The following is a 12,549-nucleotide window of genomic DNA, read 5'->3' as shown; positions in this document are numbered from 1 at the left end:
GAGATCCCGGCTCGCTGAAAGCAGGTTTCTGTGGTTTTGTTTAGCTTCTATATTTGTAACAGTGTTTCAAACTGCAAGCTCAGAGGCCGGCAAGGCAGGCGGGGAACTTTGGAGTCTTCCATCACTGAAGCAAGCAAGCCTCATGTTAGTTTCAAGCTGCCTGGCTATCAGCCGCCATCTTGGCTGGCAGTTAATTTGCATATCGCCCTGATTAGCCAATGGGAAGGGTAGCGGTTGTACGCCAATTACCAATGTTTCTTTTTTATTAGATAGGATGTTTTCCCTAATGGAGCATTCTTTAGACTTTTCTTAAAATTGGCACTTATTTTTCTCTTGTCTGTTTCCCCTTACTCATCATAGAACTCTTTTGACTCAAAAATTGTGCTCCCTTTCATAAATTACGTTCTGTCCTCAAATATCTTACTTTAATATTGGCTTTAGTGCTTAAATGGCCACCCTCCTCCTCAAGCCCCTTAACAACATCACCGTCACCACCCTTCCTAACTAGAGCTGGCCTGTGCTTAAATATATATAGGTGCGTTTTTGTTATCTACTGCTATGGAATGGCTTACCCCAAAATTTAGTGCTTGAAACAACTAGTTTATTTGCTCACAATCCTATGAGATTGGATTTGAGCAAAGGCTCAGCTGGTCAGTTACTTTACTTCACATGTATCATCTGAGATCATTACTTGGCTCCATTTGGCTGGTGGCTGGCTTTGGATGGAATATACAAGAAGGCTTTTTTCACATATCAGACACCTCAGTGCTTCACTAACTGGCCACTTTCTCTATGTGTGGATTGTTAGGGCTTCCTCACAGCATGGTGGTTCCAGGCTAACTGGATTTCTTTTGTGGTGATTGGCTTAGAAGAGGAAATGTTCCTAGAAGTTCAAAAGCAGAAGCTGCTGCTTTCTTTAGGTCCCGCACAGTATTACTTCTGTCACATTCTGTTGGTCCTAGCTGGTCACAAGGCCAGCTCATATGCATGGGAAGAGGAAAAAGAAAAAAAGGAATGGCAAAGAATTTTTAGCTATCTTTTAATTCACATCAAGATGGCAGTACTTCTTCCCCCTCCTCCCCTCCATAAGTAGGATCAATCGGGGTTAGAACTCCAAAGAAATTAAGAAGAAACCTACTTTATTTTTCTAATTCTAAAAAATGCCATTTTACATTTAAATGTTTTTTAAATCAGCATGTATAATACAATATTATAGAGTTGTTTAAAAGCTATTATAAAATTATTGGTATACTTTATTGATGGTATCCTATAATTGAAAAAAATTTTTATCAGTTACCAAATTGGGAGGTAGGGATTGGGAACTGTGATTAGTGTTGGCAATAGTAATATAAAAAATTTAGATGCAGTTCATGGATGTTAACCACATATTAAATTAAATTAGTAATAAACAATGGGCCAGAAGGTTGGGTATAAAATCATATAATTTACAAGTGACTATATAAGAGCTTTAAAGAAGAGCAGAGAGTTTTGTTTGTTTAAATTATCCTAGAATTGAATTTAAGAGTAAAATGTGATTGTCTCAAAAATTCTGCTTGTAGGAATTTTAAGGAAACAAAAGTACACAAAGTGTTATGTAGATATTCATCGCAAAATTACCTCTAAAAGTGTAATAAAGTCCAGCCTCAGAGTCAGTAAAATGGAATTGATGGAACAAATTATTAATTCATGTAATAAAATATTATTCACCTATTATAATGATGAGTTTTAAATTTTTGATCGGGAAAGATTACATAATATATTTATAAGTAAAGAAAGAAATTACAAAGTAGCATTTATATTCTAACCAGTGTTTGTGTTTATAAAGCGTAGGAGTGTGTGTGTGTGTGTGTGTGTGTAGGAAAACTATTTCTAGGATATATACCAAAACGTTAATAGTTATCTCGTGTTATGGGATTAACAGGTGATTTTTCCTTTTTCCTTTAAGCTCTTTCTATTTTTTAAAAAATGGAGCAAAATTACTTATATGCAGTGAATAGTAAGGAGCTTTTGTCATTAAAAAGAATAAAAGGCATACATGGGATTAAATTTTGTTTACTATAGTACATTTATGTCTTCAGATAAGATTCATTTGGGGATAATTTCCCCATATTTTTGGGGTGAAAGGTGAGGAAGCTGGAGTGCCCGTAGCTTGTGCTCATGTATTTAGGGGGAAAACTAGGAACTATTAATGTCTGGCTATTTGATGTTGCCACATCACCATTCTTAATGCTGTGTCAGCACTTCTGATTTCTGAATTCTTAGGGTCATCTTCCTTGGGCGATCAACTCCAACTTACCTGAAGCTTTGAAAATCTGGCCACCATATATTTTATACCTTGAAAACTTGAACCTGCTTCTGAAGTATACTATTGAAACTGTAAAAGTGGACCTTTATAGGTGAAATTTAGTTGCTCACTCTTTTATTGTAAACCAGTTTTTTAAAAGGTCCACTTTGTTTTCTCGGTTTTGGATGTGTAAAATAATTCATTACATGTTCAATATGACACCTTAAGTTTATAAGTAAAGCTTTTTTCCTTTCTGAGAAGTATATTAGTAATGCTTTTTTTCTTTATTTATAGAAATGTATTGTTCTTTTTCCCTTTTAAATGGGTTATTGTTGGTAATTATTTTGATGTGTCGAAATATATCATTAGCCAATCTGTTTTAAGCATTGTACTTATTTTATAACAACTTATTTTTGTTCTGAAATAATTGGATTAAACTTCAGTAATCTTTAGCAAACCCAAAATTATATATGGCAGAACAAATAATTGTATCATCCCATCGAACAAGCAAACAAACCTTGTGGCAATTCTCTCTTTGATACTAGCCAATGATAATAGTAGTTCTTATATAAAAACTAGAGGACCAGTGCACGTGCACTGGTCGGCTCCTTCAGCCTGGCCTGCGCCCTCTCGCAATCCGACATCCCCTGAGGGATGTAGTAGTGTGTGAAGCAGCAGGCGGCCAGGGAGGAGCCCGAGCCCGGGCTGGGCGCCTGCGCCTTGTTGCTCCTGTACATCCCAGCCCCACTGCGCCTGCTGCCCCGGAGGCAGGAGAGGCTCCTGCAGCCACAGCTGCACTTGCCAGCGGTGAACCCTGCATCTGGCACCCATTGGTCAGCTGAGAGGCGCTCCTGCTGTGGGAGCGCACTGACCACCAGGGAGCAGCCCATGTGTTGAGCATCTGCCCCCTGGTGGTCAGTGCGTGTCATAGTGATCAGTCAACTGGCTGTTCAGTTGTTTGGTTTATATATATATATAGATGGATAATATAGAAGTAACAAGAGGTTATATTGTAAAAAGGAAGAAAAGAAATAAGTTCTTGCATACAGTACCAGTTTGTACAGTTCATAATTCTGAAAAGCCTGTCATGGGGATAGTGAGAGGTCCTCCAGTTAAATAACTGCTGCATTTTACTTTGATGGAAAGCACAATAGTTACATAATCTAATTTGCATATTAAAATACTATTCTGGATTGAAGGAGGATGACATTGGAAAAGTTAAATTTCTCAGGAAGCTGTTGCCATCATCTCAGTGTAAGATTCTGATTGCAGGCAGAAATAGAGAGAAAGAATAAAAATTTGGTGATAGTGTGAGGTGAAGAGGAGGAAGAAGACAAGAAAAATGTTCAGCTCTTTGGTTTCACCAGATCAGTGAAGGTGCCATTCATTGAGTTGGGCATTTTAGGAGAGGAGAGATAGACTTCTTCCACAAGTATCCAGTGTAGCCTATTACCCTGTGGAAAGTGGCAAAGAAAACCAGTGTCCTTCAATAGCTTGAGGGGAACATAGCTTCTTTGAGAAAATGTCCTTTAAATTCTTTATCTTGATAATTACTGAGAAATGAGGAAGGAGAATTTGTGACCTCAACTTTCTTCTACATTGGTAATTAAAAGTTTTTCTTTTTAAAACTTCTCCCTCTGCTGCCTGATTTCTTTGGATAACTTGTCAGCTCCCAATACATTGATAATTGACTTTTTGGACATCTGGTCTATGGGTACAGTATCATAAAGGTCTGGAGGCCTGGTTGCCTATGTCCCTTAGTTATGGATTTTGCAATCTTAAACAATCCTCACTGCATTTCTACACAGTTCCCTTACTATTTCTTAGGAGACTTACACATGTTTGATTTGACTAGCAAGGAAATGAAACATTTTTAAAGATCAGATTTTTGTTATTTTCAATTGAAAATTGCTTAAGTATACTGTCTTCATAGTTTGTGGACCATTGATTTATATCCTTAAAAGGTAAAAGCAAATATCTACAAGAATGACTGTTTATTTTTAAAGATGCCCCAGTTTTTCCAAAACAAACAAATATGGTGCTTTATATGTTTGACATATCCATTAGATTGTTTCAGACATAAAATAGTAATACTAGCACAAACAAAATAATATTTGTGGAATTTTTAAAAAACATTTAATCATAGAAAAATTAGGCTATAAAATAAATAATATTTGTGTGTGCTTTTTAAATTTCAGATAGAAAATGCTGCTGAAGAACCTAGAGTCTTATGTATAATACAAGATATTACTAATTCAAAGACAGTGAATGAACGGATCACTTTAAATTTACCAGCTTCTACTCCACTCAGAAAGCTCTTTGAAGATGTAGCCAACAAAGTAGGCTACATAAATGGAACCTTTGATTTGGTGTGGGGAAATGGAATCAATACTGCTGATATGGTAAAACCCTAGACTTAAAGCATCTTCTTTTAAGTGGCTAATAATATTATCATAATTATTATTGTTGTTATAAATGGCTATATTTAATCCTGGAGCCCTTTTTAATATAAGCAAAACTGTAATATTAAGAGCCCATGTGCCACTCAATACTTGTATCCCTCTTCATCCCTTTGCCTTCATTCTGGATTCAGTATTTGCTTATCCTAAAGTTAGCACCATCAGTTTTTTATTCATGTAAGATGACTATCATATTGTGTCAATTAGAGAACACTTTCAATATTTACTGAATGGAATGATGTTCCTTTTGTATTTTTTAATGAAAAACATGATATAAAATTATGTATTTTGTAATCTAATTTTTGGAAAAGAAGAAAAGAGTGTATATAGAAAGAGAAATGACTAAAAGGATATACACACCAATGTTAACAGATTGTTATGTACCAGATAGAGTGATAGGCCCCCAATCAGGAAGTTTGGTGGTAACATGATGTCTACTTCAAGGTTCTCACAGTCCAGTTGTAAAGACAGATGTATCAACAAATAATTACACTAACATGTTTTAAATACTATGTTTGCCATGAATACAAAGAGGAGGCATTGATCAGTTTTGCATGGGAGAGTGTAAATGAGACTATGGAGTTGGCTCTAACTGCACCATTAGAATAGTATTCTAAATAATCTTTTTTATTTCCTATCTCTCAGTCCAAATTCACTCTGCATACTACTTTGAGAATTATCTTTAGTTATTTTAAATTCTAGCACTCGTGTCACCTTTCAGTTTAGAAATCTTCAGTGACTGTTCACTGTCCGCCATTAAAAATCAGACTCCCTAGGTTAGCATTCAAGACAAGCTATAGTTGGTCCTGTAAGTCTTTGTAATCTTAACTCCCAGATAATGAACTAATTTATTTTCTTAACACTATTTTCCATGTCCATGTTTTTGTTTATATTACCTCTTTTCGTCCTATGCTATTGCTACTCTTAAGTTTTCCAGGAAATACCTGTAATGGCAAATGAAATTAAATGTGTCTCCTGTTGGTATTTAGAGGGCATAGTTTTGATTGGCTCCATAGAATACAAGGTATTTGATGTTACCTTTAAAATTCATGATATTTTGCTTTCTATTCTGTAATATATATTTTTTAAAATACAGAACTAATATTTTAACTTAGTCAAATTTTTCTTCTGAAATTGGTAGTCCCACAAAGTATACAAAGAGTAATAATATTTAATCTGAAACTTGGAATACTCCATTAACCATGTAACTTCTAGTGTTGCCTCTTTTTTCAGTTTCAAGCAGTGATGGGGAACCTTTTTGGGCCAAGGGCCATTTGGATATTTATAACATCGTTCGAGGGCCAAACAAAATTATCAACTTAAAAATTAGCCTGCTGTATTTGATCCAACATTTAATGCCTAATGCCTTGATGGGGCCAGACCAAATGATTTCTCACGCCTTATACGGCCCTTGAGCTGGACATTCCCCACTGCTGGTTTAAAGGATAGTCTATATTGTCATATATGCCTACCCAAGCCCTGTTTGTATTTCACATTTAAGAAGAAGCCTTACTTGATGTTTCCTCATGCAACTTTAAAAGTAATATCTTTCTCTTTTTCCTCCTATTCCATATTTTCTTCTGCTGTGCCACTTATTCGTCTCTTCTTATTGTAGGTGTTGTTCATATGTGTCCTTCCATTTGGTAGAATGTATTTTGATGGCTAGGATCTCATAGTATTAATTTTGTATCCTTTATAAATATTCCCCGTAGGTACTCAAAAAGTGTTTATTAAATTAACATCTACATAGGTTCATATAGTTCTGAGTCAGGATTACTATTTCTCTTTCTTCAGCTGTGGCTGATCTTAAGTACTCAATTTACATATTTGCCTACTCTACAGTTTTACAAGTAAACTTTCACCTGTTTACTGCACAGTGCTAGATGTATGCTTCTCTGAAAACCTAGCCCATTTAGCTACTCACCATTTTGTACACATAGACACATTTATTGAGGTAAAACCCCTATATATTCAAGCTATATCATATGATCTTTTATTCCCTGCCAGGGAATGTAAGGGACCCAAAGATACCTTTCCTCTTTCTATGTGGCTTCTCTTAGCTTCAGGTTTTCTATCTCCTATTTTTCTCAAGGATTTCTAGAGCCAAAGATAAGAAATAGATTATATCGTTTATTTTATTTCCTTAACATTTATTTTGCACTCACTAGGTACCTAGCATTGTTCTAACACTAGGCTCTATACAAATATAATCTTATTTAATCCTTACAACCATTTTAAAAGGTAGGTGGTGTGATAGCTTCATATTACAGCTGAGGCATCTGAGTGTTGGGGAAGTGAACTAACTTTAACTTCCCCGAAGTCACATAAATATCAAGTGGAAAAATCACTTGTTAATTTTTTTGTCCTTAACATACCTGTACTTTTATAAAATGTTACTTTCCTAAGAAATAAAGGCTTTTCCATAAAATAAGTCCTTCTAAGGAGACATTTCCATGTCTTTAAAACATTAAAAAACATTTCTCACTTTAACAAAAATGTTTTAAAACAAAAGAATAGAGTGTTCATTTCATCATTCATTTTTCTTAGCAATGGACTGGAGTGTGTGTGGGTGAGCAGGGCTTGGAGCATGTTGAGCTCCATCTCTCATTCACTATCTAGAGTGAATTACAATGATAGCTGGGATTGAAATTGCCCTAACAGATAAAAGAGTTAGGTGTTTAATTTTTAAAGGAGTGATCACTTTTATCCTCCTGAGATCCTTTGGATCCTGGCAGTGGGCTTAAAATAGATATCATTTACTAAGAGAGGATTTTCCTTAAAGGGGCTACCTAAAAGTGCCCATTTTATTATACTACATAATTATTTTGGGTTGTTTAGTGTGTTGCTTATCTGGGAATTCTCAATAATTCATATATAAAAACATGATTTTAGTTTTTAGTTATATAAAATTGTCTTTAGTTAATTTTCATGAAAATCCATTAAATACTATATTGCATCCATTTTAGAGAACATAAAGCACAAATGTTTTTAATTCTTTGTGTAATACTTTACATTAGTTCTTAACTTTTTCTCTTTTCAGTTTTTTAGACATTGGGAATGGGAGCATCTGGGATACCTAGTTAGTATATGCACTGTCACTGGGCGTGGCCATTCCGATACATGAGTAAATGAGTTAATTCCAAGTATAGATTAGTGGAATTCACCAGAAGTTTTAAAAAAATTAGTTGAGCCCAATAATTGTAGATATGTGTCCATTTGCATATTACTTGTTTTATTTTATTATTGTAATTAATGGTTTTCATAATCTGAGATATTTTACTTTATGTCCATAGGCTCCACTAGATCATACCAGTGACAAGTCTCTTCTTGATGCTAATTTTGAGCCAGGAAAGAAGAATTTTCTACATTTGACAGATAAAGATGGTGAACAGCCTCAGATAATGCTGGTAATTTATTTAGAAAGCCCTCTATTCATAATTTTTGTGCACTGTCACCTACTGCTTGGGAAGCAATTTTCCAAAAGGAGGAGGAGAGATATGTTTTATAATTTATGTATAATAAATTACTTTTCTACTTTATGTTGATTTGTTTTAAGTGTATATGTTCACATGGTTACACTGGACATCCATAGCACTATTGTTTGTCTATTTAGTCTGTTGCCATGCTGGAAACACAGGTTACCATCTTCAAGACCACCAGGACATCAGGGACTGGGGTAGGTCTAGGATAAGTTAAAATGCTACAAAGATCGCCTGCTGTATTTCAGTGGCCTTTCCTCTGGTTAAGCATTCACTTGATTGCTGTAAATCTTTGACAGTTTTGCCCCAGGTTTGTTGGTAATTTGGAGAAGGATAGACCCTCAGAATTCTCTACTGTCTCATTTTAGCTCCCATTCCTTGCCGCCTTTGGGGGAATGACTGGTTTGTAAATTATTTTGTATATTTCTATTCTTTTAGTGTTTACTCCAATTCATATTTTGATATGATTTTCTGTCTGATCTAATAGCCTTAGAGACAGTCTATCCCAATAACTCCAATTTGAGGAGAAAACCTGGTGTGATTTAACTGCTTTTTATGGACTGAAGAAAGGAAGGCTCCAAGAGTTTATGGACTTTTTCAGAAACCTCCTCTTTAATGAAACTTTCTTTAGGAAAAGTTCTGTTTGATGCTTTTCACTTAGAAGTCTATTATGAATTAGAATGCTTCTCTAGATAGTAGGTAATAATTAAACATAGGGCAGCCATACTGAAGCAATATCAGAATGTGCTCTCTGATCTGCTTTAATGTCATTATTTGTTTTTATGACATTGTGAGATTTTGATTAGTCCAACATTGAAATCAACTAAAAAATTTAGGAACCTCTCGATTCACAATTTGAGAATTCATGTTTTAAAATGCATAGTAATTACTCTTCAGCTTTGTCTTGTTTGTGCTGTTCTTAATTTATTTTTTTATCCTTTTTGACATTTTTCTCAATGGGAAATTTCTTGTTGGAGAGAGTAGGAAACTTCATTTCATTCAATACTTACTGAGTATCCTCTACTTGCGAGGTCTACTTGGCAAGGATGATGTAAAAATTAACGATGGACTCTGTCATCAAGGAGTTTACAACGTTTACATTTGCTTTATTCGTACCAAAATGTCTCCTCTTATGTAATTGAAAGAGAATTAAAGAAAATTGGGAAAGTAAGAACTTTGGAAGGAGACATGAGCAACTCTCCAAAGTGTTTTCTAAAAAGCATCCTCCAAACCTCCCTACAGGAAAGTTGAGGGTATACACTCCTTTAAATGTCTTGGTGGTAAAAATAATAGTAAGGCCTCATCTTTTTCCTTTGCCTCAGCAATTAGTACGTCTTTTCTTTATTGTTTTAGCCACTTCTGCCATTTAGTAAATACTGATTATGCTGTATTTTAGGAGGATTCCAGTACTGGGGATGACAGTGCGCATGACAGACTTATAGGACCACTTCCAAGAGAAGGTTCTGTGGGCTCGACCAGTGATTATGTCAGCCAAAGCTACTCCTATTCATCCATTTTGAATAAATCAGAAACTGGTAAGATTCATCGTTGTATTTTCATGAAATATAGGGCATTTCAAGAGCAGTCTCAAGCTTAATCCCCTCATTTTATGGATTAGAAAACAGAGACCCAGAGTAAGATCAGTAGTTAACAGAAGCAAAGTTAGAGCAAGAATGTAGTTTCCCTTTTCCTCAACCCATTGTTGTTTTTACTGTTTTGTTATTGCCACTATTTAGTAATCAAGTAAAAAATATTGAGTTTGTATTTTGAAGGAAGATTTATTTTTGGTAAGTTTGTATTCAAATTTAACCTTAAATTTTTGATACTGACTTGCTTTGTAAAGGAGTGTTTCTGCTATCTTTTGGACTGGAATAGACTACAGGGGGTACATCCATTTTGAAGCAGATAAACCAGGCTTATTTTACTTAGATCTATCAGAGGCCCCGTGCATGAATTCGTGCACTGGTGGGGTCTGGCCGGCCCCAAACTGGATCAGGGAGGGAGCTGGGGGTGAGGCCGGCCTGCGGGAGGGGCCACGGGCAGTTGGTGGACCGGCCCTGCCCCCTGGTGAAACTCTAGGTCAAACTCCCGGTCGAGAGGACAATTTGCATATTAGCCTTTTATTATATAGGATTATGTCATCTTTCATTTTAACCTAATAATATATTTGACATTGATCATGTAAGTTTAAAATTCTGTTCACTTTTTCCCAAACATGATTAAACCTAGATTTTTAACTTTTTAAAATTTATTGGCTATGAAATTGCTTTTTTTATACAAAGGCTATTCCTTTATATATAATTGGTTAATTGCCTAAAAATGTAATTTAAATATTTTTGCATCACTGCATCTTACAATAAAACTTTGCGTAGATAATATTAAAAGAAATGGAAACTGGGGTACAGAAAAGCCTTTAATTTTGCAGCTAGTTAATGCTAGGTATGGCTTTTGAACCTTTAGTCTTAGAACTTCAAAATAGAGATGGTTTTAAGTATTACATACAAATATTTGGTATAAAAAGAAAACTTTAGAGTTACATTGCACATTTCGTTTGAATGTGATTGGTAACCTTCCATTTACTATATTTTTAGTTAAGATGTAGACTAATTTTCTCAGCGCTATTTGTGTAGGCTAGATATGGTGTATTTGTTCTGGAAATTGCAGCAAAAGCTGGACTTGGGACCATTTATATCAGTAGGACTTTTGCAAGTCCTACTACCTAGAATAAAAGGGAATGCAGAATTATCTTGTATTTCAGACAATAGAAGACAATAAAGCTGTTTCTCTTTATACTGTTTACTAGAGGCCCGGTTTGTGCACTTGGGAGGGTCCCTCAGCCTCGCCTGTGCCCTCTCCCAGTCTGGGAGCCATCAATCAGACACCCTTAGTGCTGCCGCGGAGGCAGGAGAGGCTCCTGCCACCGCCACTGTGCTCCCCAGCCATGAGCCTGGCTTCTGGCTGAGTGGCGCTCCCCCTGTGGGAACGCACTGTCCACCAGGGGCCGGCTCCTAAATTGAGCGTCTGCCCCCTGGTGGTCAGTGCACATCATAGTGACTGGTCATTCTGCTATTTGGTTGATTTGCACATTAGCCTTTTATTATATAAGATAATAGTGATTCTCAAATTTTTAGTTCTTACATAATCATTTGGGGATGGGATACTTGTTAAAAATGTAGGTTTCAAAGCAATGCTGATTTAGCTGCTCTGGAGCAGGCTGGATAAATTGCATTTTGCACCAGTGGGGTCCCTTGGCCTGGCCTGTGGGATGGGGCTGAAACCAGCTCTCCAACATCCCCCAAGGGGTCCCAGACTGTGAGAGGGCATAGGTCAGGTTGAGGGACCCCAACAGTGCACGATTGAGGCCGGGGAGGGACGCGTTAGGTTGGCCAACCGTGGAGGGACTACAGGAGGACTCCAGGGCGTGTTTGGCCCCTCTCGCTCGGTCCCGATTGGCTGGATCCCAGCAGCATGCTAACCTACTGGTTGGAGCATCTGCCCCCCTGGTGGTCAGTGCACGTCATAGCGACTGGCTGACCAGTCGACTGTCTGTCCCCTGGTGATCAGTGCACATCATAGTGAGCAGTTGAGCGGCCTTAGCATATCATTAGCATATTATGCTTTGATGGGTTGAACCGATGACTGGACACTTAGCATATTAGGCTTTTTTTATATAGGATGGCTTTTTGATGCCCATAAATTCTTAAAGACTAAAACATAACTTTAAAAATGTTTTCTCTCTGATTATACAAATGTAATACAGATTCATTTTCACACTGTAAAATGGCCTATACTGGCAGTCAGACATCCCCCAAGGGGTCCCAGATTGGAGTGGGTGCAGGCGGGGCTAAGGGACAGCCCCTCCCCCCCCAATCCCCAGTGCACAAATTTTGTGTACCTGGCCTCTAATACAAAAAAATATTAAATGTAAAACTAATTGAAAAATAACATTTAAATTAAAACACTTAACTTTTGTTTAAATCACACCTCTATCACCTCTATGCTACATGACCTTGTACAAGTAAGTTTAACCTAGAGACAGTTTCCCCATCCGTAAATGGTAACAAGAACAATTCCTACCTCAAAAGAGGTTGTTTTGAGGACTTTATAATGTAATGCATATAAAGTAAGCATGCCATAAATCTTTTATTATTCTAAAATATAATATTGGGAGATATTTAATAAGGCACAGACATAATTTATATCTGAAATGTAGACAATATTGCCTTTATTTCTGGCCACACATTATAAGTTACCTATAGGTGTAGTTAAAATTAGTTTTCTTATCTGAAAACCTAACAGCTTTCACCTGGTTTTAAATACTTGGAAC

At 36.4% G+C, this 12,549-nt stretch overlaps 1 protein-coding gene across 1 annotated transcript in view; it reads left to right on the top strand.

The window, feature by feature from the left end:
* USP47 (ubiquitin specific peptidase 47) overlaps window positions 1-12,549 on the top strand; it is a 73,602-nt gene that overhangs the window by 3,304 nt on the left and 57,749 nt on the right. The window contains exons 2-4 of the mRNA XM_015563711.1: window positions 4,483-4,686; window positions 8,037-8,150; window positions 9,619-9,757. Of these exons, the coding sequence (XP_015419197.1) occupies window positions 4,483-4,686; window positions 8,037-8,150; window positions 9,619-9,757 (457 nt within the window). The remainder of the gene's footprint in view (window positions 1-4,482; window positions 4,687-8,036; window positions 8,151-9,618; window positions 9,758-12,549) is intronic.

Source organism: Myotis davidii, unplaced genomic scaffold (assembly GCF_000327345.1).
Source record: "Myotis davidii unplaced genomic scaffold, ASM32734v1 scaffold118, whole genome shotgun sequence".
Classification (NCBI taxonomy): Eukaryota; Metazoa; Chordata; class Mammalia; order Chiroptera; family Vespertilionidae; genus Myotis; species Myotis davidii.
Note: the sequence above shows the minus strand (reverse complement) of the source record. Positions and strands in the feature narration are given on the sequence as shown.